General features: G+C 40.8%; 1 protein-coding gene across 1 annotated transcript in view; it reads right to left on the minus strand.

Annotated features, from left to right (window-relative positions):
* Positions 1 to 389: 389 nt before the first annotated feature.
* The window catches only part of cds2 (CDP-diacylglycerol synthase 2), a 34,877-nt gene continuing 9,182 nt past the window's right edge, over positions 390 to 26,084 (minus strand). Inside the window, exons 2-13 of the mRNA XM_062961069.1 lie at positions 15,202 to 15,332; positions 14,266 to 14,362; positions 11,685 to 11,782; positions 10,308 to 10,447; positions 10,122 to 10,180; positions 9,148 to 9,230; positions 7,232 to 7,319; positions 5,569 to 5,637; positions 4,260 to 4,412; positions 3,204 to 3,323; positions 1,937 to 2,040; positions 390 to 1,209 (exon numbers count right to left, since the gene is read on the minus strand). Coding sequence (XP_062817139.1) covers positions 1,080 to 1,209; positions 1,937 to 2,040; positions 3,204 to 3,323; positions 4,260 to 4,412; positions 5,569 to 5,637; positions 7,232 to 7,319; positions 9,148 to 9,230; positions 10,122 to 10,180; positions 10,308 to 10,447; positions 11,685 to 11,782; positions 14,266 to 14,362; positions 15,202 to 15,332 — 1,272 coding nt within the window. The 3' untranslated portion in view covers positions 390 to 1,079. The remainder of the gene's footprint in view (positions 1,210 to 1,936; positions 2,041 to 3,203; positions 3,324 to 4,259; positions 4,413 to 5,568; positions 5,638 to 7,231; positions 7,320 to 9,147; positions 9,231 to 10,121; positions 10,181 to 10,307; positions 10,448 to 11,684; positions 11,783 to 14,265; positions 14,363 to 15,201; positions 15,333 to 26,084) is intronic.

A 26,084-nucleotide genomic window follows, 5' to 3' on the forward strand; every position in this document is an offset into this window, starting at 1 on the left:
CTAATAACACTGGGGAGGGTTTTATGCTCCGTTAAGAAGCAAATAGTATGGCCACTGACATTTGCTTGACTGACACCTGTCAATCTCCCAGACCTTTGCATTGAGAAGTTTAAGCTCCATCACAGGCCAAATCCGTTCATTTTTGCTTGACGGACACCTGTCAATCACCCAAACCGTTGCACCGAGGATGCCGGTGGAGTTTAGGCTCCAACAGAAGCAAAGAGCCTATCAGTGGTGACTGATTTTTTGCTTGACTGACAGCTGTCAATCTCCTGGAGCTCTACACCGACTAGGCTGGGAAATGTTTAGACTCTGCCAGAGGCCAAATCCATTTTTTAATTGATTGACAGCTGTCCCATCTCTTTAACCTTGCTGGGGGATTTCATATTGTCAGAGCCAAGCAGCTATTGATTTTTGCTTGACTGACAGCTGTCATATTCCTGGAGCTCTGCACCAACCAGGCTGGGAGATGTTTAGACTCTGCCAGAGGCCAAATCCATTCATTTGTGATTGATTGACAGCTGTCCCATCTCTTTAACCTTGCTGGGGGATTTCATACTCTGTCAGAGCCAAACAGCTATTGATTTTTGCTTGATTGACAGCTGTCAGTCTCCCAGATTGTCTCACTCAGGAGGCGACATGGAGCGTATGCCCTGCAAGGGGCAAAACGAAACGCGGGCTTCGAACCCCAGGACGCGGCACAAGCATCGGATGCCATTTGGCTCTGGCCGCTCAGTGGGGACGATGGGAGTGGTGATCCCTTGGCAGACCTGCGCCCCCCCCCCCCCCCAAAAAGAGCTGTAGATCCACCTCCTTGAATCCCAAATGGAAGAAAGAGACACAAACGGGAGGAGGAGGAGACGCCCACGCGTGGCTGTGGGCGATGGGACCTACAGTGCGCAACCCTGCGGTCTTTCCTCTGCGCCCGGATGCCGGCAGGTGGAGAAGCGGAAGCTGCTTTGGGAAGGAGGAGGAAGGCGCGGGAGCGGCCGGCCGGCCGGCGACTGTCCGAGGAAGCTGGGGAGGGGTCTGCCGGGGACGATGGGCGGGTGGGTCGGAAGAGGCCGGTGCCGCGTCCCCTAGGCCTCCTCGGGCGCGGCCAGGACCCCCCGGTCCACCAGGTGGGCCTTCAGCGTGTGGAAGATGCTCAGCTGCTGCTCCGGCCGGAGGGTCAACAGCTGCTGGATGAGCTTGCTCGGGTTCGGGCCCCTAAACGGACAGAAGGAGACCCACAAAGGGAACATCAGCGCAAGACGAACCACAAACACAACCCTCACACTCAAGGGCAGAACGACAACACAAACACAACGGTGGTCACTCCCAGAGGAGGAGGAGGAGGGGGGGGGGAGGTTAAGCACAATAATTGATAATAATAGAAGAACATTAATGCAAATGCAATGGTCCCTTCCATGCCTTGCTCCTACAGACTGACCAGGAAGGAGGGAGGTTTATAATAATAATAATAATAATAATAATAATAATAATAATAATAATAATAATAATAATAATAATAATAATAATAAAACATTAATGCAAATGCAATGGTCACTTCCACGCCTCGGTCCTCTAACTGATACACAACAAGTTTAGTTCACAGCAAACAAGATGCTGGCTTTTGTATTGGATCCCGTGTCGGATCCTTCTCAAGTGCTGAGGACAATGTGATGCATCTGTGAATAAGGAAGGGGTGGAGTGTCCTTCTTTGGACATCTTCACAAATAGGTCAGATAGCTGGGGAGTCTGGCTATAGATATAAAGACTAGAAAATTTCATTTTTTTATGTAGACGAACAGTCAAAACAAAACAATAGCACGAAGGAAACGAAAGAAAGATTTTCGTGCACATCTCTAATAAATAACCTCTCAAACTACACAAAACACTAGTGATAAGATCCGTGTGTGTTCTTTGGCCCTTCAGTTCCCGGCTGGAAAGGTACCTGATGAAGCTGGCGATGTAGACGTTGACGAAGGTGGCCATCAGGTACTGGCAGTCAAAGCGGTCCATGATGCCCCCGTGGCCCGGGATGGTGTTGGCAAAGTCCTGCGCATGGGAGGGAGGAAAAAGGCAGCCGTCACTCAAAGGAAGGCACGTGCACCGCGGTCCTGGCCTCCACTCCGGGCACCACACGCGGACTCTTGCCGGAGGAGAGCAAGGGGTCCACGCGGCCCCTCCTGGCATCCCTATCCCTATCCATCCATCCCTCCCCTCTATCTATCCATCTCTCATTCATTCAACTCCATCCAGCCATATATCACCTCTATCTATCTATCTATCTATCTATCTATCTATCTATCTATCTATCTATCTTTCATATTTCCATTCATCTATACATGACCTCTATCTATTTTTCTCTCTATCACTCTCTAGCATTCATCTCCATTCATCTATACATCACCTCAATCTATCCACCCATCATTCATTCATATCTCCATCAATCCATCCATCCCCTCTATCTATCTATCTATCTATCTATCTATCTATCTATCTATCTATCTATCTATCTATTTATCTATTAATTCATATCTCTTATCCATCAGCCATATCTATCCATGCATCAAGCCCTATCTATCTATCTATCTATCTATCTATCTATCTATCTATCTATCTATTAATTCATATCTCTTATCCATCAGCCATATCTATCCATGCATCAAGCCCTATCTATCTATCTATCTATCTATCTATCTATCTATCTATCTATCTATCTATCTATTAATTCATTCACATCTCTTATCCATCAGCCATATCTATCCATGCATCAAGCCCTATCTATCTATCTATCTATCTATCTATCTATCTATCTATCTATCTATCTACCTACCTATCCATCCATCCATCATACATCTCTATCATATCTCTCCATCTTTCTCTCATCCATCCATCATCTATCATCTGTAACTTCCTTCTCTATCTCCTATCTATCTATCTATCTATCTATCTATCTATCTATCTATCTATCATCTATATCTATCCCTCCTTTCTCTATCTATCCATCCATCCATCCATCCATCCATCCATCCATCCATCCATCCGTTCATCCATCCATCCATCTCTCCATCCATCTGTATCTATCCATCACCCATACCGGTACCTATCTAGGATCAATTGATTGATCCTTCCCTCCCTGGATGGGCAGATGGACGGATGGGTGGACGAGAAGGAAAGAGCCTTGAGTGACGGGCCTGCCGGCGCCTGCTTCCTACCTTGATCTTGAAGGCCCTCTTGAAGCCGCTGGCAAAAAACCCTCCGAAGGGGCCGATGAGGGAGGCGAAGGTGGAGAGCGCGATGCTGTGGATCTGGAAGGGGAACATCCGGACCGTTTTCTGGGAAGGGAAGAAGGGGCCAGGCCCAGGAGAGGCGTCAGGAGCAGGAGGAGGAGGGCCTTTCTGCCACTGCCACCCCGGGGACCCCAGTGGAGCTGTGGGTTCACATGGCAGGAGAAAAGGGTCCCACTCAACATGGGCTTCCTTGGGGTCTGGTGGAGGTCCTCAACAGAGGCTGGGTGGGCTTCTGTCGGGAAGGCTTGCATGCTGCCTTCCTGGCCCCTTCCGACTCTAGGATTCTATTATTATTATTATTACTAGCTGTGCCCGGCCACGCATTGCTGTGGCATAGTCTTCTTCTTTTAACAAATATTTCAGGGGAAAATGCTTTTATAAGATTAATGGTTATATATTTTTCTCCTTCCTGAAAAATTTGGTGTGATTTGGTCCAGTGGTTTTGTTGTTTACTCCATGAGAAAAACGCACATTACATTTATATATATATATATATTTCGTGTCAGGAGCAACCAGAGTTGCTTCTGGAGAGAGAGAATTGGCCATCTGCAAAGACATTGCCCAGGGGACATCGCCCGGATGTTTTGATGTTTTACCATCCTTGTGGGAGGCTTCTCTCATGTCCTCATATGGAGCTGAAGCTGACAGAGGGAGCTCATCCGCTCTCTCCCCGGGTGGGATTCGAACCTGGCAGCCTTCAGGTCAGCAACCCAACCTTCAAGTCACGAGGCTTTTATCCCCTAGGCCACCGGAGGCTCCTTATAAGATTAATGGTTATATATTTTTCTCCTTCCTGAAAAATTTGGTGTGATTTGGTCCAGTGGTTTTGTTGTTTACTCCATGTGAAAAACGCACATTACATTTATATATATATAGATGATGATGATGATGATTATTATAGATGTGCCTGCTTGCCTGGCAGAAAGCAGGGGGCTGGGCTGGATGTCCTTTGGGGACCCCCTTAATTCTGCCCCCACCTACCCATCCGATGAGGGACTGGAGCACGGCGGGGACGTTGTAGTCCTGCAGCTGGAAGAGCTCGGAGGGTTGGCAGTCCACGGTGAAGCTGTTGCTGTCGTTGTTGAACTCCACGGGGCACGTGAAGCACCGGTAGCCCGACATGACGTACGAGAGCTGTGGGCGGAAGGAAGGAAGAAAAGGCCGAGTGAGCAGGCAATGCAAACAGCAGGCAAAGGCGTGAGCGAGTCGGGACACGGATTTCCCAGTCACGGTCCCGACGTGCATTCCTAGACGTCACCCACACACTTTGTGGGGTGCGTTATGTTAATGTGGGATTTGTGTATTGATAGTGTTTAAATGCAATTTGTGCCATGCTTGTATTGCAACTGATTGCATCATCCAGATTGTACCATAATGTGGAAAGAATTAATTGCCAAGAAGCTGTGATGACCTTGATGTGTGGCTGGAACTAGGGAGTATCCAGACACAAGTGTTTGTGCATAATGATTGCATCAGTTCAGTTCTGTTCAGTTGTACCATAGCGTGGAAAGAGTTAATTGCCAAGAAGCTGTGATGACCTTGATGTGTGGCTGGAACTAGGGAGTCTCCAGACACAAGTGTTTCTGCATAAGGTTTGTATCAGTTCAGTTCTGTTCAGTTGTACCATAGCGTGGAAAGAGTTAATTGCCAAGAAGCTATGATGACTCTGATGTGTGGCTGGAACTAGGGAGTATCCAGACACAAGTGTTTGTGCATAACGACTGCATCAGTTCAGTTCTGTTCAGTTGTACCATAGCGTGGAAAGAATTAATTGCCAAGAAGCTGTGATGACCTTGATGTGTGGCTGGAACTAGGGAGTATCCAGACACAAGTGTTTGTGCATAACGACTGCATCAGTTCAGTTCTGTTCAGTTGTACCATAGCGTGGAAAGAATTAATTGCCAAGAAGCTATGATGACCTTGATGCGTGGCTGGAACTAGGGAGTATCCAGACACAAGTGTTTGTGCATAACGTTTGCATCAGTTGAGTTCTGTTCAGTTGAGTTCTGTCTGCCTAGAGTTCAAGTCAAGTTCTGTTGGAGAACAGAACAGTCCTGTGTTTATCTGTTGTCTGCAAGTCTGTTTATGTTGATTACTACTGCATACAGTAAAACTTTGTAAATAGTTTTACCAACGTCTCTGAGTGTCTCTTTGTTCTGCGTTCCACGGCTTCCATCCAACTACTGCTGCGCTGCAAATACTCTGACACGTTACACTAGGCAACAAAACCTAAAAATGCCCAGGAGAGATATTATTGTCCAGATACAGATTGACTGCACGAAACACTCACCAGAAGTCCAAAAACCACGGTGGCAAAGAAGCCGCCAATGAAGCCTTCCCAGGTCTTTTTCGGAGACAGCTGCGGAAAGATAAATAAGACACAAAACTGCAAAACTGCAGCAAAAGCTCAAGGCAACCCTTTCGAGCCGACAAAACGACTGCACCGCGGCCCCGATTCAGCTGCCCCGCAAGCATCCCATGGACTCGTAGGGATTGCACTTTGGGACAAAATTCCCAAAATCAAATTTGCAAAACACAAACCGTGATTTTGGCATTTTATGCAAGGGGCACCATTTTACTATAACATAATGTGTGTACTGGGACTTTATTATAACAAAATGTATATACTGGGACTTCACTATAATGTATAGATGGGACTTCACTATAATGTATAGATGGGACTTTACTATACCATAATGCATATATTGGGATTAGGACTTTACTGTACTGTAATGTAAACACTGGGATTTTATATTGTAATGTATATAATGGGACTTTATAATGTATATACCAGGACTTTACTACAATGTACACAATGGGACTTTACTATAACATAAGGTATATGATGGGACTTTACTACAATGTACACAATGGGACTTTATAATGTATATAATTGGGACTTTACTATAATATAATGTATATAATGGGACTTCATAATGTATATTCTGGGACTTTACTACAATGTACACAATGGGACTTTATTATAATATAATCAATATAATGGGACTTTATAATGTATATACTGGGACATTACTACAATGTACATAATGGGACTTTATTATAATATAATGAATATAATGGGACTTCATAATGTATATACTGGGACTTTATAATGTATATATTGGGACTTTACTATAATATAATGTATATAATGGGACTTCATAATGTATATTCTGGGACTTTACTACAATGTACACAATGGGACTTTATTATAATATAATCAATATAATGGGACTTTATAATGTATATACTGGGACTTTACTACAATGTACATAATAGGACTTTATTATAATATAATTAATATAATGGGACTTCATAATGTATATACTGGGACTTTATAATGTATATATTGGGACTTTACTACAATGTACATAATGGGACTTTATTATAATAGAATTAATATAATGGGACTTCATAATGTATATACCGGGACTTTATAATGTATATATTGGGACTTTACTACAATGTACATAATGGGACTTTATTATAATAGAATTAATATAATGGGACTTCATAATGTATATACCGGGACTTTATAATGTATATATTGGGACTTTACTACAATGTACATAATAGGACTTTATTATAATATAATTAATATAATGGGACTTCATAATGTATATACTGGGACTTTATAATGTATATACTGGGACTTTACTACAATGTACATAATAGGACTTTATTATAATATAATTAATATAATGGGACTTCATAATGTATATACTGGGACTTTATAATGTATATATTGGGACTTTACTACAATGTACATAATGGGACTTTATTATAATAGAATTAATATAATGGGACTTCATAATGTATATACCGGGACTTTACTATAACATAATGTATATAAGGGGGTTTACTATAAGACAATGCATATCTAATGGGGCTTTACTATGCAATGACTCTACCAGGACTTTACTGGGAGGCAACGTATGGGCTGCAGGGCCCACCTTAATCAGCGGCGTGCGTCCGAAGAAGAACCCAAACATGTAGGCCATGATGTCGTTGCAAATGACGCAGGAAATCGGGACGATGAACCTGGGCGGAGAGATGAAAGGGCATTCGCAAGGCAGAAGGAAAACAGACAAATACAGAAAACCAACTGGGTGGGACCTGCCTTGGAAACAATCCACGTGAAAGAGATCTAGGAGTCTTAGTAAACCAGAAGCTGAGCATGAGCCAAGAATGTCATGCGGCAGCGGAAAAGGCCAATGCAATTCTAGGGCAAAGGGCTGGACCAGATGACCTTTGGAGGCCCCTTTCAAATCTAGGATTCTACATGGAAAGGCTTTCCAGAAAGGGAATATCTACATTATTATTATTATTAATAATAATAATAATTTTGAGCGATATGGCAAAGGGCTGGACTAGATGACCTTTGGGGGGCCCTTCCAACTCTACATGGATTCTACATGGAAAGGCTTTCTAAAAAGGGAATATCTACATTATTATTATTAATAATAATAATAATAATAATTTTGGATTCTAGGATTCTAGAATCCAAAATTTTGGACTCTAGGATTCTACATGGAAAGGCCTCAAAGAGAATATCTACATTATTCTTATTTTTATTAATAATAATAATAATAATAATAATAATAATAATAATTTTGAGTGATATGGCAAAGGGCTGGACTAGATGACCTTTGGCGGCCCCTTCCAACTCTAGGATTCTACATGGAAAGGCTTTCCAGTAAGGAAATATCTACATTATTATTATTATTATTATTATTATTATTTAAAGATGCTTGGACAGGCACTGCTTCCCCAGAGTGAGCACATATGCATAATAATAATAATAATAATAATAATAATAATAATAATAATAATGTAGATAATCTAGAAAGGCTTTCCAGAAAGGGAATATCTACATTATTACTATTATTATTATTATTTAAAAATGCTTGGACAGGCACTGCTTCCCCCAGAGTGAGCGCATATGCATAATAATAATAATAATAATAATAATAATAATAATAATAATAATGTAGATAATCTAGAAAGGCTTTCCAGAAAGGGAATATCTATATTATTATTATTATTATTTAAAGATGCTTGGACAGGCACTGCTTCCCCCAGAGTGAGCGCATATGCATAATAATAATAATAATAATAATAATAATAATAATAATAATAATAATGTAGATAATCTAGAAAGGCTTTCCAGAAAGGGAATCTACATTATTACTATTATTATTATTATTATTATTATTTAAAAATGCTTGGACAGGCACTGCTTCCCCCAGAGTGAGCGCATATGCATAATAATAATAATAATAATAATGATGATGATGATGTAGATAATCTAGAAAGGCTTTCCAGAAAGGGAATATCTACATTATTATTATTATTATTATTTAAAGATGCTTGGACAGGCACTGCTTCCCCCAGAGTGAGCGCATATGCATAATAATGATAATAATAATAATAATAATGTAGATAATCTAGAAAGGCTTTCCAGAATGGGAATATCTACATTATTACTATTATTATTATTATTTAAAAATGCTTGGACAGGCACTGCTTCCCCCAGAGGGAGCGCATATGCATAATAATAATAATAATAATAATAATAATGATGATGATGTAGATAATCTAGAAAGGCTTTCCAGAAAGGGAATATCTATATTATTATTATTATTATTTAAAGATGCTTGGACAGGCACTGCTTCCCCCAGAGTGAGCACATATGCATCCATGCGCAGCCAAAGCCCTGGGAGTGTTGAGCGATGGCTTTGCAAAGCCGGCCAGTCGCCCCTAACCGAAGCCGCCCCATATAATCCATGGCGAGTGAGTGATGCGCTCCCATGCGCGCCCATGCGCCTGCCTCCCACGGCCACAGCCCCGCCAAGCGCCACCGACTCACCAGATCATTCCTTCAAAGAGGTTGTGAATGATGAGGTGCGACTGGGTGACCACGATGAGCAAAGTCACGTGGGTCCAGCCAAACTGGGGGGAAAAGAGAGAGAGAGAGAGAGAGAGAGAGAAACATGCACATCCGGGTTTGCAAAACGGGGAAACCAAACAAACCAAATCCAAAATGCGGATTATACGGATTGAGGAGCGAGAGAGGGAGAAAGGTTAAAAAAGGAAGAAGTCCACACTCAAGAATGCGGCATGCGTCACACTGCGCATGGCTAGCAAATGGATGCAAACATGGCATTTCTTTGCCGCCTTTTCTTTTTCAGTTTGCAAATATTCCATGTGCATTTTAAAGCCAATGTTGAGCATTTCCAGGCATCCTTTCTAGTGTTGTCCATCCTTGCAAGGATCATAAACAGCGCACAACCATCATGAATTCAAAACTTGTCTCCTTCCTGTGTTTTAATCTCTGTCCTGTATATTTTTATTATGTTTTCTATAGAAATACGTTTTAATATTTATCTTTGCTAGGACGGATGCTAAGGGAGGAGGAGACTGATTGGCCATCGCTTTTACCTTTCTCAGGTGTGTTGTTTATGATAGTAGGTATGTGAATACATTTAAAACACTTGTCAGTTCAAATGCTACGTTATGTCCAAATTTTGTAGCAATCGGTCCCCTCGGGGAGATAGGGTGTTTTATTATTATATTATTATTAGCTTGGGGATTATTTGAAAAAGGCATTACAGTAGAGTCTCACTTATCCAAGACTCGCTTATCCAAGTTTCTGGATTATCCAACGCATTTTTGTAGTCAATGTTTTCAATACATTGTGATGTTTTGGTGCTAAAAAAGGGCTAAAAAAACTAGGCTTATACTCGAGTACATACAGTATATGCATTTCCACCTCTTTCTCACTCTCTCTTCCACAAGCTATCTACTCCAAAAGCCGAAAATCTACTGGTTTCTCAGTCTTACCATGTAGAACTGGAGCCGATAATGCTTTTTGACCAGGCTCAAGACGAACATGCAGAAACCTAAAATAACAGGAAAAAGAGAGACTAAATAAGGTTCAGAGGGAACAGCAATGACGACAACTGCGAAAAGTAGGCCAGGATGTGCACATATAGAGCAAACTACAACTTCCAGGTCCCTTTTATTTACCTGTCAGGTAAAGGGCGAAGGAGATGAAGCGGTGGTACTTGCTCAGGATGCGCAGGGGCTCCTCGCGCTGGACCAGCGTGAAGAAGTAGTCCGTGGCCGTCTCCCCGTAGAAGAAGTAGTTCACACAGAGCAGGAAATACCTGCAGAATATAGACATCCATAATAATAATAATAATAATTGTGCAGTTTTCTGGCATTGTATATTTCTGCCGCTTCTGTGACTGTTCATTTGTATTTTGATTCCGTAGCCCACTTGTCGATGGATGTCCAGAAGCAGCAGCATCCACCGCGGTCCTTTTTATCCTGGGCGACGACCGAGCCAATATAGTTTGATTCTCCATAATACTAATGGGTTAGGTGCTCTTAGTTCATGCCCTGGCAGAATATGTAAAGCAAAGTGAAGAACCTGCTTTGACTGAAGTAAAAAATCAGAAACTCCTCAAAACACAGCAGACAAAAAACCGGTACAAGAAAACCGCACTACAAACTAGAGCAGAATCAGTACAAGAAAACCGCACTACAAACTAGAGCTGACAGCTGGCACAACAAAACATTGCATGGAAAGTTCCTTGACAAAATTGAAAGAAAGGCTGACAAGGAGAAGACCTGGCTCTGGCTCACAAATGGGACCCTGAAGAAGGAGACACAAGGCCTGATCCTTGCAGCCCAGGAGCAAGACATCAGGACAAAGGACATTAAGGCCAAGATTGAAAAATCAGCTGATGACCCAAAATGCAGACTGTGCAAGAAAGCCGACGAAACCATTGATCATATCCGCAGCTGCTGTAAGAAAATTGCACAGACAGACTACAAACAGAGGCACAACTATGTGGCCCAAATGATTCATTGGAACTTATGCCTCAAGTCCCACCTCCCAGCAGCAAAGAACTGGTGGGATCACAAACCTGCAAAAATATTGGAAAATGAGCACGCAAAGATACTGTGGGACAGTATATAAATGGTACATTTATATAATAAATGTACCATATACAATTGAGTATAAGCTGACCCAAATATAAACCAACCAGGATCCTCACCCGAGTATTAGCCATGGGGGGGGGGGGGGGGGTTAGTCCTAAAAAAAGGGCTGAAAAACTAGGCTTATATTCGAGTATATCCAGTAATTAAGAAACGACATTGATAACTCAGGAACAAAAATCATGTTACATAATGTAATACAGTATATAATAATGATATAATCATAATATAACTAAACGTAATGTGCTACAGCTGGATGTCCCTCCCTAATGCAGATTCGAAGTTTGTGCTTTTTAATCAACTTTCCCCATGTTTTTATGACGAAACCCATTAGGAAATGACACTGATCCCCCAGGAACTAAAATCGTAGTGTCAATCCGGAAAAGCGCCGGATCTTACCAGCTGAGCGTCCGGAACCAGGGCAGTTCGTAGGAGTGGTAGACGTTGTAGCCGATGGTGATGATTTCGTGGAAGCACTTGATCTGGACGCACATCACCTGCGAGACACAGAAGGCGAGGATGGGGCTCCGCCTCCTCTCTCCCACCCAATGCCCACCCACTTTGGGGTGGGCGGAGTTACGAGCTCTGAGTCAGGGCTGAGCTTCTATCCCTGTCCTGTATAGAGGCTCAGCCCTGTCTCGGGCTCCGCCCCCACCCCTAGCTCCGCCCTTTAGTCCTAAAAGGCCTCTGAGTAGAAGTATAGAGGCTCAGCCCTGTCTCAGGCTCTTGGGAAGAGGCCCCGCCCCCACCCCTAGCCCCACCCTTTAGTCCTAAAAGGCCTCTCAGGAGCAATATAGAGGCTCAGCCCTGTCTCAGGCTCTTGGGAAGAGTCCGGCCCCCACCCCTAGCTCCGCCCTTTTAGTCCTAAAAGGCCTCTCAGGAGAAGTATAGAGGCTCAGCCCTGTCTCAGGCTCTTGGGAAGAGGCCCCGCCCCCACCCCTAGCCCCACCCTTTAGTCCTAAAAGGCCTCTCAGGAGCAATATAGAGGCTCAGCCCTGTCTCAGGCTCTTGGGAAGAGGCCCCGCCCCCACCCCTAGCTCTGCCCTTTTAGTCCTAAAAGGCCTCTCAGGAGCAATATAGAGGCTCAGCCCTGTCTCAGGCTCTTGGGAAGAGGCCCCGCCCCCACCCCTAGCCCCACCCTTTAGTCCTAAAAGGCCTCTCAGGAGCAATATAGAGGCTCAGCCCTGTCTCAGGCTCTTGGGAAGAGGCCCCGCCCCCACCCCTAGCCCCACCCTTTAGTCCTAAAAGGCCTCTCAGGAGCAATATAGAGGCTCAGCCCTGTCTCAGGCTCTTGGGAAGAGTCCGGCCCCCACCCCTAGCTCCGCCCTTTTAGTCCTAAAAGGCCTCTCAGGAGAAGTATAGAGGCTCAGCCCTGTCTCAGGCTCTTGGGAAGAGTCCGGCCCCCACCCCTAGCTCCGCCCTTTTAGTCCTAAAAGGCCTCTCAGGAGAAGTATAGAGGCTCAGCCCTGTCTCAGGCTCTTGGGAAGAGGCCCCGCCCCCACCCCTAGCCCCGCCCTTTAGTCCTAAAAGGCCTCTCAGGAGCAATATAGAGGCTCAGCCCTGTCTCAGGCTCTTGGGAAGAGTCCGCCCCCCACCCCTAGCTCCGCCCTTTTAGTCCTAAAAGGCCTCTCAGGAGAAGTATAGAGGCTCAGCCCTGTCTCAGGCTCTTGGGAAGAGGCCCCGCCCCCACCCCTAGCCCCACCCTTTAGTCCTAAAAGGCCTCTCAGGAGCAATATAGAGGCTCAGCCCTGTCTCAGGCTCTTGGGAAGAGTCTGGCCCCGACCCCTAGCTCCGCCCTTTTAGTCCTAAAAGGCCTCTCAGGAGAAGTATAGAGGCTCAGCCCTGTCTCAGGCTCTTGGGAAGAGGCCCCGCCCCCACCCCTAGCCCCGCCCTTTAGTCCTAAAAGGCCTCTCAGGAGCAATATAGAGGCTCAGCCCTGTCTCAGGCTCTTGGGAAGAGTCCGCCCCCCACCCCTAGCTCCGCCCTTTTAGTCCTAAAAGGCCTCTCAGGAGAAGTATAGAGGCTCAGCCCTGTCTCAGGCTCTTGGGAAGAGGCCCCGCCCCCACCCCTAGCCCCACCCTTTAGTCCTAAAAGGCCTCTCAGGAGCAATATAGAGGCTCAGCCCTGTCTCAGGCTCTTGGGAAGAGTCTGGCCCCGACCCCTAGCTCCGCCCTTTTAGTCCTAAAAGGCCTCTCAGGAGAAGTATAGAGGCTCAGCCCTGTCTCAGGCTCTTGGGAAGAGGCCCCGCCCCCACCCCTAGCCCCGCCCTTTAGTCCTAAAAGGCCTCTCAGGAGCAATATAGAGGCTCAGCCCTGTCTCAGGCTCTTGGGAAGAGTCCGCCCCCCACCCCTAGCTCCGCCCTTTTAGTCCTAAAAGGCCTCTGAGTAGAAGTATAGAGGCTCAGCCCTGTCTCGGGCTCTTGGGAAGAGGCCCCGCCCCCACCCCTAGCCCCACCCTTTAGTCCTAAAAGGCCTCTCAGGAGCAATATAGAGGCTCAGCCCTGTCTCAGGCTCTTGGGAAGAGGCCCCGCCCCCACCCCTAGCCCCGCCCTTTAGTCCTAAAAGGCCTCTCAGGAGAAGTATAGAGGCTCAGCCCTGTCTCAGGCTCTTGGGAAGAAGCCACGCCCACTCCTCTAGCTCCGCCCCCTCTGTGCTAACAGGCGCCTCAGGGGCTCAGCCCTGTCTCCGGCACTTGGGAAGAGGCCCCGCCCCTCCCCTGGCCCCGCCCCTGTGTCCAAATAGGTGCCATCACCGCCCCCCTGGATCACTCCAGTGCCCACCAGGGGGCGGTAGGGCCCAGTTTGGGAATCACTGGTCTATAGATAACTTCTGGCGGAAGCCATTCCTTTCAATGGGGTTCAATGTGATTGATGCACGACTTTCTCCATCCGTGTTATGTCTGGGATGTGGACTCAAGCACAGGCCTACTTCTAGCTTGGAAGGACAAAGAGAAGGAGGAAGGAAGAGAAGAGAGGACTTACAATCATCATCAGCACCATGGGCCCCAAGTAGATGATGATGAAGAAGAAGACGATCATGGCCAGGGTCAGGATGCCTCTCACCCACCAGTTCTTCCACCTGAAGGAGCAGAGCGAGGAACGTTAGCAGCCTAGCAACAACAACAACAGCAATAATAATTGTAGGGCTCCCTGAACAACAACAACTAATAATAATAATAATAATTGTAGGGCTCCTTGAACAACAACTAATATTATTATTAATAATAGGGCTCCCTGAACAACAAATAATAATAATAATAATAAATAGTAGGGTTCCCTGAACAACAACTAATATTATTAATAACAATAGGGCATCTGAACAATAAGTAATAATAATATAATAATAATAATAGGGCTCCTTGAACAACAACAACTAATAATAATAATAATGATAATAATAATTGTAGACTTCTCTGTAGTAGTAGCAGTAGAAGTGAAGAGCCCTCTGAAAAAATAATAATGGTAGCCTCCTCCTCTGAATAATAATAATAATAATAAATTATAATAATTATTAATTAATTATTATTACTAATAATTAATTAATTATTAATAAAAAATAAGTGTAGGCCCCCTGAAAAACTAATAAAAATAATAATTATAGGGTACCCTGAACATCTAATAATAATAATAATAATAATAATAATAATAATAATAATAATTATTATTATTATTATTGTAGGGGCACCCTGAACCACAAAGAATAAGAATAATACTAACAACTGTGGGTCCCCTGAACAAGTAATAACTGTAGCCCCTGAACAACAACAACAGCAGCAACAACAACAACAGCAATATAGGGTCTCCTAAACAACTAATTATAATGCTAATAATAACTGTAGCTCCCCAAACTAATAATAATAACAATAGTCTCCCTGAACAGCAACTAATGATACTACTGATAACTCTTCTGCCGCCTACCTGGAGGACATGTTGGAGAGGGCCCGGTTGAGGACCTCGGGCGTGTCGTCCACGGGGGCCGGGGGGGCCGCCTCCGCCTTGCCCTCGCTGTCCGAGGCCGTCTCGCCCACTTTGTTCTCCGCCTCTGAATCCTGCGCAAGAAGTGGATGCGACATTGACACACATGACCAGCCGCTGCCAGAAGCACAGAGAGTTTCATCTATGCTGACGATCGTGCCATCACCGCCCAAGAAGGGAGTTTTGAAACGGTGGAACAGAAATTCCACAAAGCTCGAGGTGCTCTTACTGCCTTTGACAGAGAGAACCAACTGTAATGAAGTGTGAATTTTTGGTTTACAGATGCCATGTTTAATTGTGTTTTAAAAGAGTCAACATTTCAGTTATTGCATCTCTACACTCAAGAGTTGGTTGCCATGGAGAAGTGGGCGGAGCCCACTGCCGTTTTGGTGGATAGGTGCAGAGTTGAAAAGAAGCAGTTAGTCTGTGCCCTGATGAGGTACAGGGAAGACTGACCCTAAGTTGAAGGGATCAGGGAGGCTCAATTGCTTATTTTGAGTCCGTTTAAAATAAGTTTGGTGACTTATTTTAAGGTAGTCTGTATCCTGTTAAGGAACAGATAATCTGTGATTGAAATTCACAGGGTGACTGCAGTTTAGAGCAGTAGAGAAAGAAGTGACATTTTAAGGAGTTTGAAACACCTCATTCTAGCTTTGCAACTGTTAATCAAAGTGCCTCTAAAGAGAAAGTTACTGTAACCATTAAGCTTTGTGCCTGAATAAACGTGTTATTTTTCTTTCAAACATCTCAGCTACTGTCACATATATTACCATCAACAGTAAACAAGAAGAAGCAAGAAAATCAAAATTTAAAAGGTCTCCTCTCTGAGTAGCTAGTGGCTACATCTTCCCATAGTGGTGGCAAGCGTTGATAATCCCCTTTACATCTGGTGGCAGCTTATAAAGACTTTATAATTTGGCGGCAGCGTAAACATCTTTACACTGGTGGCAGCGGTTATATAATATACTAGCTGTGCCCGGCCATGCGTTGCTGTGGCGAAGTCTGGTGGTATGGGAAATAAAGTATTGAGGAATTGGTGGTAATTAAGGTCAAGGGTAAAGGTTTTCTCCTGACATTTAGTCCAGTTGTGTCCGACTGCACACTGAAGTGGATTATATGGCAGTGTGAAGTCAAGATAATCCAGTTCAAAGCAGATAATATAGGATTCTAAATGGGTTATATAGCTGTGTGGAAGGGCCTTGAGTCTACACTGCCATATAATCCAGTTCAAATCTGATAATCTGTATTTTATAGGCAGTGGGGAAGAGGCCTAACTCTGCCTGTTCCCTGGGCTGAGTGGGTTGCTAGGATACCAAGCTTAGCCTTTTAACTGGCAGCAATTGGATAAAAACAATTCTTCCTCTCCCTCTAATTAGGACTTTATTTTTCTTTTCTTTTTGTTGTATGAACGTAGAGGCATGGATGAGGGGTTGGGCTGCCAAATTTAGTGTTTCTGGGATGTGTAGTTTTGTTGTTTTGTCCTAGGCCGAAATTTCATTACCTATATATATATATATATATATAAACATCTTCCCTCTCCGCACCAACTGATTCCTAATCCATCTAAAACCCAGACGTGTGATTTTCACCTTAAGACCAAACAAGCATCTTGAGCTCCGAGGATGACCTGGGAGGTGTGGCGGAGGACTCTATTTACACTAGTGGTTCCGAAACTTATTTGGCCTACCACCCGCTTTCCACAAAAAAATATGGGAGTTGTAGTTCATCCACAACCTTATGCATTTTGTACATTTAAAAACCCAGGAAATGCCGGGGACCCAAGGTAGTATTTTAATAAAAAAGTTAAACCAAGTGTTGCTTGCAAGTGCCACCCCTGTTCGCTCAAGGCATTGATATTCTTTGTTTATTGGAGAAAAGGGAGGAAGGAAGCGCATATAAACGCATCCTGAAGCCATTGTTGGAACATGGCCAAAGAGCCTCTCTCTTTTGGAAAAAAAGCCAGGGACGGTATTTATAGCATTGTCCCCGAGGCCAAAAAAGGAAAGCATTTCCCGACAAGAGGCAAAAGCAGTCCCTGGTTGCGTCTACACTGCAGAATGGAAGCAGTTTGACCGCACATTCATTGCCTTGGCCATGATATTATTATTATTATTATTGTTATTATTAATTCATTTCTATCCCGCTTTTCTCCCGTGGGTGGGATTCAAAGCGGCGTGCAGCATATAAAATTCATGCAAATACACTGAACAACAATACGTAATCAATTAAAACATATCCCGACTAAAACCCAATTAAGATATCAAATAAAACAATTTTAAACAATATGACATGTAGTTCTATGTAACTGTTTTATTATTTAATCTAAGGTTTTTATGTTAAGCTGCTTTGAGTCTCCTGTAGGATAGATAAAGTGAGGTATAAATATAACAACAACAACAGATACATAGTCATTTTGAGTCTCCTGCCGGACAGATAAAGTGGGGTATAAATAAATAAATATAATAATAATAATAATAATAATAATAATAATAATTGATATATATATCACCTCTTTCAATCTCATACGGGAGAGATAAAGCAGGGTATAAATAAACAGTCTTTGCAATTCGATCTTCAAATCCTCATATTGTGTTATTATTATTATTATTATCATTATCATGTTTATTTATATTCTGCTTTATCTCTCCCGTATGAGATTGAAAGAGGTGATATATAACCATTATTATTATTATTATTATTATTATTATTATTATTATTATTATTATATTTATTTATACCCCGCTTTAGCTGTCCAGCAGGAGACTCAAAATGACTATGTATCTGTTGTTGTTGTTATATTTATACCCTGCTTTATCTATCCAGCAGGAGACTCAAAGCAGCTTAACATAAAAAAACCTTAGAATATATATGTTTAAATAATAAAACCGTTACATAGAACTACATGTCATATTGTTTAAAATTCTTTTATTTGATATCTTAATTGGGTTTTAGTCGGGATATGTTTTAACTGATTATGTATTGTTGTTCAATGTATTTGCATGAGTTTTATATGCTGTACGCCGCTTTGAATCCCACCCATGGGAGATTCTTCCGACTCTAGGACTCTAGGGAAGTGTCAATAAATACAACCATCATCATCATCATCATCATCATCATCATGGTCATCGTGGCCGGAGGATGCAACGATGCAAGGAGACGCAAAGCTCAGGGTAACTCCTGAGAATATAATTTTTGCAAATGCTATGGCAGAAGGATCATCATGGCTGCTCTTTCTGCAAGTGGGAGCCGTCTCCTCCTCCTCCTCCTCCCAGTGCGGATGACGAGCGAGCGGTACCCAGGGCTCCGAAGGAGGGGAGGTTGCCGTGGCAACCGCCTCCTCCTGCATCCCTTGCATGCGTGAAGGCAAGGATGCTGCAGGCCTTCGAGAACCTTATTCAGCCAAACTGAGGCAGAAAGAGGAGGCTCCGTCCTTGGGTTTCCCATCTCCTTCCAACCCAAAACCTTTATAACTAAACGTACATCGGGTGGATCCTACATTATCATTATCACAACAAGAAAGCCGTTCCCATCCAGCCTTTTTGCCATGCAGGGATATTATAATAATAATAATAATAATAATAATAATAATAATAATAATAATAATAATAATTTTTTAAAAATCAGAAACTTCTCAAAGCACAGCAGACAAAAAACAAGTACAAGAAAACCGCACTACAAACTAGAGCTGACAGCTGATGATCCAAAATGCAGGCTCTGCAAGGAAAATCTGGTTCAGGATGACCCAGGTTTAAGTGTTGAAAATAAATAGATATATATAATTTTCCAACTTCGAAACATGGTAAAATGGGGCTACTTTTCTTGACTGATAATAATCCCATTTATCACTTCCATCGAAAATGTCCTAAAATTAGACAATCCCAGACACACACACACACACACACGTGATTTAAAGGCAGAAAAGATCCATTTCTTATCTGATTCAATGTGTCTCATAATGCAAGCAGCAACTCTGTAGACCTTTGACACGTCTTGCACAATCGTGGACACGCTGGAAGCCTTGATTAAGGAGTGCAAAATGCACAGGCTGACCCTATTATTATTATTATTATTATTATTATTATTATTATTATTATTATTATTAAACCTGGTTTGGTAGTTTGGAGGGGCACTTAAATCATTGTATATTATTATTATTATTATTATTATTAAACTGTAGGCACGTCTTGCACAATTGTGGACATGCTGGAAGCCTTGATTAAGGAGTTCAAAATGCACAGGCTGACCCTATTATTATTATTATTATTATTATTATTATTATTGTTAAACCTCGTTTTGTAGTTTGGAGAGGCACTTATATCATTTATTATTATTATTATTATTATTATTATTATTATTATTATTATTAAACCTGCTTTTGTAGTTTGAAGAGGCACTTATAGAATTGTATATTATTATTATTATTAAACTGCAGGCACGTCTTGCACAATCATGGGCATGCTGGAAGCCTCGATTAAGGAGTGCAAAATGCAGAGGCTGACCCTATTATTATTATTATTATTATTATTATTATTATTATTATTATTATTAAACCTCGTTTTGTAGTTTGGAGAGGTACTTATATCATTTATTATTATTATTATTATTATTATTAAACCTGCTTTTGTAGTTTGAAGAGGCACTTATAGAATTGTATATTATTATTATTATTATTATTATTATTATTATTATTAAACTGCAGGCACGTCTTGCACAATCATGGGCATGCTGGAAGCCTCGATTAAGGAGTGCAAAATGCACAGGCTGACCCCATTATTATTATTATTATTATTATTATTATTATTATTGTTAAACCTCGTTTTGTATTTTGGAGAGGAACTTATATCATTGTATACTATTATTATTATTATTATTATTATTATTATTATTATTATTATTAAACTGCAGGCACGTCTTGCACAATCATGGGCATGCTGGAAGCCTCGATTAAGGAGTGCAAAATGCACAGGCTGACCCTATTATTATTATTATTATTATTATTATTATTATTATTATTATTATTATTGTTAAACCTCGTTTTGTATTTTGGAGAGGAACTTACATCATTGTATACTATTATTATTATTATTATTATTATTATTATTATTATTATTATTAAACTGCAGGCACGTCTTGCACAATCATGGGCATGCTGGAAGCCTTGATTAAGGAGTGCAAAATGCACAGGCTGACCCTATTTATTATTATTATTATCATTATCATTATTATCATTAAATCTGCTTTTGATTAGTAGTATATATCATTGTATATTATCGACACTGCAGATTTAATGCAGCTTAGCACCACTTTAATGGCCTTCAGTGGGGCTTTTTCTGGCTTTACGAAACCCGGCTTTGCAAAACTCCCAGAAGTGCACAGCCTTGAGCCATGGGCATTTTGAAGCAGTGCCAAACTGCATTAATTCCACAGTGCGGATGCAGCCTTGGAGACATGCTGTTGCTGGGAGGGATTCCCTATATGTATATGCTTTGTTTATATGACGGCACCATCTAAACAAACCATGGCGGTACTCATCATTATCACCCGTCAGACTCTAAATCCCATGAGGACGCTGCCCTTTGCTCCATCTGCTCCTTGCGTCAAGCCATTTCCTATTATTATTATTATTATTATTATTATTATTATTATTATGCTTGTTTTTCCCCTGCTTTTCCCCTCCATGCGCAGCCCAGGCGATGAACCCTGTGCTAATCGACTGTGTCGTCTCCTCATTGTTTCTGGGCTTCTTTCTCCCTGGAGCCTCTTCCAGCAAAAGGAGGTCGTCGCTTGCATTTGTGTTGACTCATGCTCGGCTATGCGCCCTTTCTTTCATTATGGGAGTGAATGGAAACCCATGATGTTTTCTAAGCCAAGCAGATCAGGCAGCCCAGAGGGTTTATTTTAGAGTTATATTTAGATAGATAGATGATTCAGGAGTGCAAAATGCACAGGCTGACCCTATTTATTATTATCATTATTAAACCTGCTTTTGTAGTTTGGAGAGACACTTATATCATTTATTATAATTATTATTATTATTATCCCTGCTTTTGTAGTTTGGAGAGGCACTTATATCATTTATTATTATTATTATTAACCCTGCTTTTGTAATTTGGAGAGGCACTTATATCATATATCATTATCATTATTATTATCATTATCATTATTAAACCTGCTATTAAACCTCCAAACCTGAGTTTGGAGAGGTTCTTATATCATTTATTATTATTATTATTATTATTATTATTATTATTATTATTAACCCTGCTATTGTAGTTTGGAGAGGCACTTATATCATTTATTATTATTATTATTATTATTATTATTATTATTATTATTATTAAACCTGCTTTTGTAGTTTGGAGAGGCACTTATATCATTTCTTATTATTATTATTATTAAATCTGCTTTTGTAGTTTGGAGAGGCACTTATATCATTGTATATTGTTGTTATTATTAAACTGCTGGAAGCCTTGATTAAGGAGTGCAAAATGCACAGGCTGGCCTTATTATTATTAGACCTGCTTTATTTACTTTGGTTTCTGATTTATTATCATCATCATCTATTCTATTATTATTAGAATTGCATTATTATTATCATTACTGGAGTTGTATTATTATTATTATTAAATTATTATTATTATTGGAGTTGTATTACTATCATTATTATTGGAGTTGTATTATTATTAGAGTATTATTATTAGAGTTGTAATAAATAGTGCATGGAGCACTGTTACCTTCCCGCCAGAGCAGTACCTATTAATCTACTCACATTTGCATGTTTGCTAGGTTGGCAGAAGCTGGGGCTAACAGCTCACCCTGCCCCCCGAATTCAAACCGCTGACCTTGTTGTTGTTATTGTTGTTATTGGAGTTGAATCATTATTATTAGAACTGTACTATTATTATTATTGGGAGTTGTTTTTGTTATTATTAGTTGTATTATTATTGAAGTTGCAATATTATCACCATTATTATTGGAGTTGTATTATTAGAGTATTATTATTATTAGAACTGTATTATTAGAATTGCATTTTATTATTATTATTAGAGTTGCATTATTATTATTGGAATTGTATTATTATTAGAAGATTATTATTATTAGAATTGTATTATTATTATCATTACTGGAGTTGTATTATTAGAGTATTATTATTATTATTATTGTATTATTAGAATTGCATTTTATTATCATTAGAGTTGCATTATTATTATTGGAATTGTATTATTATTAGAAGATTATTATTATTAGAATTGTATTATTATTATCATTACTGGAGTTGTATTATTAGAGTATTATTATTATTATTGTATTATTAGAATTGCATTTTATTATTATTATTAGAGTTGCATTATTATTATTGGAATTGTATTATTAGAATATTATTATTATTATTATTATTATTATTATTAGAATTGTATTATTATTATCATTACTGGAGTTGTATTATTATAATATTATTATTGGAGTTATATTATTATTAGAGTCCTCCTCCTTCTTCTTCGAAGCCCAGAGTTGGAAGAGACCCCGTGGCCCACCCAGTCCAACCCCATTCTGCCAAAAAGCTGGAAAATTGAAAAGCATCCCCGACAGATGTCCATCCAGCCTCTGCTTCAAAGCCTCCACTGGACTACTGAGGCAGAGAGTTCCACTGCTGAGAGAGGGGAAGTTCTTCCGGGGGTCACAAGGGGGTTTCAGAGGGGTCGCCAAAGGTCATCAGAAAACACGTATTTCTGATGGTCTTAGGAACCCAAATCCTAAGGAAGGATAGGACAGATCAATGATGTGGCAACCTTTTGCGCTTGGTGTGTCAAAATTCACCAAAAAACCTAGCATGACTTGTGTGATGTGTCACTTTGAGAAAAAAAAACAACCCCATAATTTCGCAATATGTATAGTTTAAATAACAAAAATGTATAATTGCAATATATAACTGTATTTAATAAATCAAAAACTATTTACTACCCTTATTTCCATGTACAACCATCTATGGGACCTCTTGCAGCTTCCACGCTGATTTCTCTCTATTCTAGTTTCAATGTAGTCATGAATAATATAATAATATAATGGTAATAATATGATCATATACTACAATAATAATAGAATAATAATAGAATGATATAATGATAATGTAATGTGCATAATTCCCATGGAGTAAACAACAAAACCACTGGACCAAATCACACCAAATTTGGCCACAAAAGACATAAGTCATTATCATTTGGGGGAAAAACCGAACAAATTCCTATGCACACTGCACATATCTTATTTGTAGTGCAAAACAACAACAACAACAACAATGAAAGAACAATACAATATTTAAAAATGAAAATAATTTTAACCAACATAAACCTATCAGGATTTCAATAGGAAGTGTGGGCCTGTTTCTGGCCAATGAGATAGTCAGGTTAATTAGGGTTGTTGTTGTTGTTGTTGTTGTTGTTGTTGTTGTGTGTCTTCAAGTCATTTCAAACTTTGGGCGAGCCTAAGTCCAAAATTATTTATTTAAGTCCAAAATCGTTTACTACATTTATTTACTACATTTATATCCCACCCTTCTCACCCCGAAGGGAACTCAGAGCAGCTGTATGTACATACAATATATTATATTATTAGCATAGCACAATATTAGCATTATACTATATTGAACTATACCACTATACTGTAATATTATATGTACTATATAACATATAATTAATATTATTATATGATATTATTGTTAGTTTTGTATTGTATAAAATGATAATATTATTATCAATATTGTATGTATATACAATATACAGTAGAGTCTCACTTATCCAACATTCTGGATTATCCAACACAATTTTGTAGTCAATGTTTTCAATATATCATGATATTTTGGTGCTAAATTCGTAAATACAGTAATTACTACATAGCATTAATGTGTAATAAACTACTTTTTCTGTCAAATTTGTTGTATAACATGATGTTTTGGTGCTTAATTTGTAAAATCATAACCTATTTTGATGTTTAATAGGCTTTTTCTTAATCTCTCCTTATTATCCAACATATTCACTTATCCAACATTCTGCCGGCCTGTTTATGTTGGATAAGTGAGACTCTACTGTATTATATTATTAAAACTGATATAAAAATATTATATTATAAATGAGGGCGGGGGCCAGGTAAATTACCTTGGAGGGCCGCATCCGGCCCCTGGGCCTTAGTTTGGGGACCCCTGGATTAGATAGACAGACAGACAGTCCGAATAGGACCGATAGACACACAGACACACACACACACATATTTATACACGCCTGCACACACACACACACACACACACACACACACACACACGCATTTCCAAGCAGGGACAGAAACACAACACCCTAAAAGGAAAAGCATTTCCTCTGAATGCAGAGCTGGCCGTAGAAAAAGAAAAGAACGACAAAGAGAAAAATCCGGATCGAGCGAAGCAACTGCAAACGGCAGGCATGAGATTCCATACTATGGAATCCTGGGATTTGCAGTTTCCCAAGGACAAGGGCTGTGGCTCCATGAGAGAATGCACTTGTCGCCATGGCTTTACCCGCCTTCGAACAATCCTGTGGCACCCCGGGAGACGTAGCTTTGCAAGGCCTTGGGCTGCCTCTGCAAAAGGGTGCCAAACTACAACTCCCAGCACCTTCCAGCATTGAGCCGTGGCCGTTAAAGTCGTGCCAAACATGCATTCATTCCACAACAAAGAAGGCCTTGCACAAGGTTTTATCACTATTTGGACGGAGGGAGAACAATCCTAGGGCAATGCAATAGAGACTTCAAATATTTGCAAACATAAAAACAACTTGTGCATTGCACGTTGTGCAAGCTCCCCTTTCTGCCGCTTTCGCAGCCGTGAATTCATTGCAACAGCATTTATGCGCTAAAATACAGGGTGCATTAAGTCAACTTCCTGCAAACACAGCCCTTCAAGTGAAAATGCAAGTGACCCCAAATATTTGCAAATATAAAAACAACGTGTGCATTGTGCATGCGCCCATTTCTGCTGTGCATAAACTGCAAGAAAATGCAATAGTGACCCCAAATATTTGCAAATATAAAAACAACGTGTGCATTGTGCATGCGCCCATTTCTGCTGTGCATAAACTGCAAGAAAATGCAATAGTGACCCCAAATATTTGCAAATATAAAAACAATGTGCGCATTGTGCATGCGCCCGTTTCTGCTGTGCATAAACTGCAAGAAAACGCAATAGTGACCCCAAATATTTGCAAATATAAAAACAATGTGCGCATTGTGCATGCGCCCGTTTCTGCTGTGCATAAACTGCAAGAAAACGCAAGTGACCCCAAATATTTGCAAATATAAAAACAATGTGTGCATTGTGCATGCGCCCGTTTCTGCTGTGCATAAACTGCAAGAAAATGCAATAGTGACCCCAAATATTTACAAATATAAAAACAATGTGTGCATTGTGCATGCGCCCGTTTCTGCTGTGCATAAACTGCAAGAAAACGCAATAGTGACCCCAAATATTTACAAATATAAAAACAATGTGTGCATTGTGCATGCGCCCGTTTCTGCTGTGCATAAACTGCAAGAAAACGCAATAGCGATCCCTAATATTTGCAAATATAAAAACAACGTATGCATTGTCATGCTCTCCTGTTTGCTGTGCATACATTGCAATGGCATCGATGTGCTAAAATACTGGGTGCATTAAATCAATTACTTGCAAATGCAGCCCTTCTATTTCTCTAAGAGATTATTTAAAAGGTTTTCCTCCAAGCAACAAGGCAAAGGAGGCATCTACACTATAGACTTAACACAGTTTGGTACCACTTTAGTTGCCATGACTCAATACTACG

This window comes from Anolis carolinensis, unplaced genomic scaffold (genome assembly GCF_035594765.1).
Source record: "Anolis carolinensis isolate JA03-04 unplaced genomic scaffold, rAnoCar3.1.pri scaffold_8, whole genome shotgun sequence".
Classification (NCBI taxonomy): domain Eukaryota; kingdom Metazoa; phylum Chordata; class Lepidosauria; order Squamata; family Dactyloidae; genus Anolis; species Anolis carolinensis.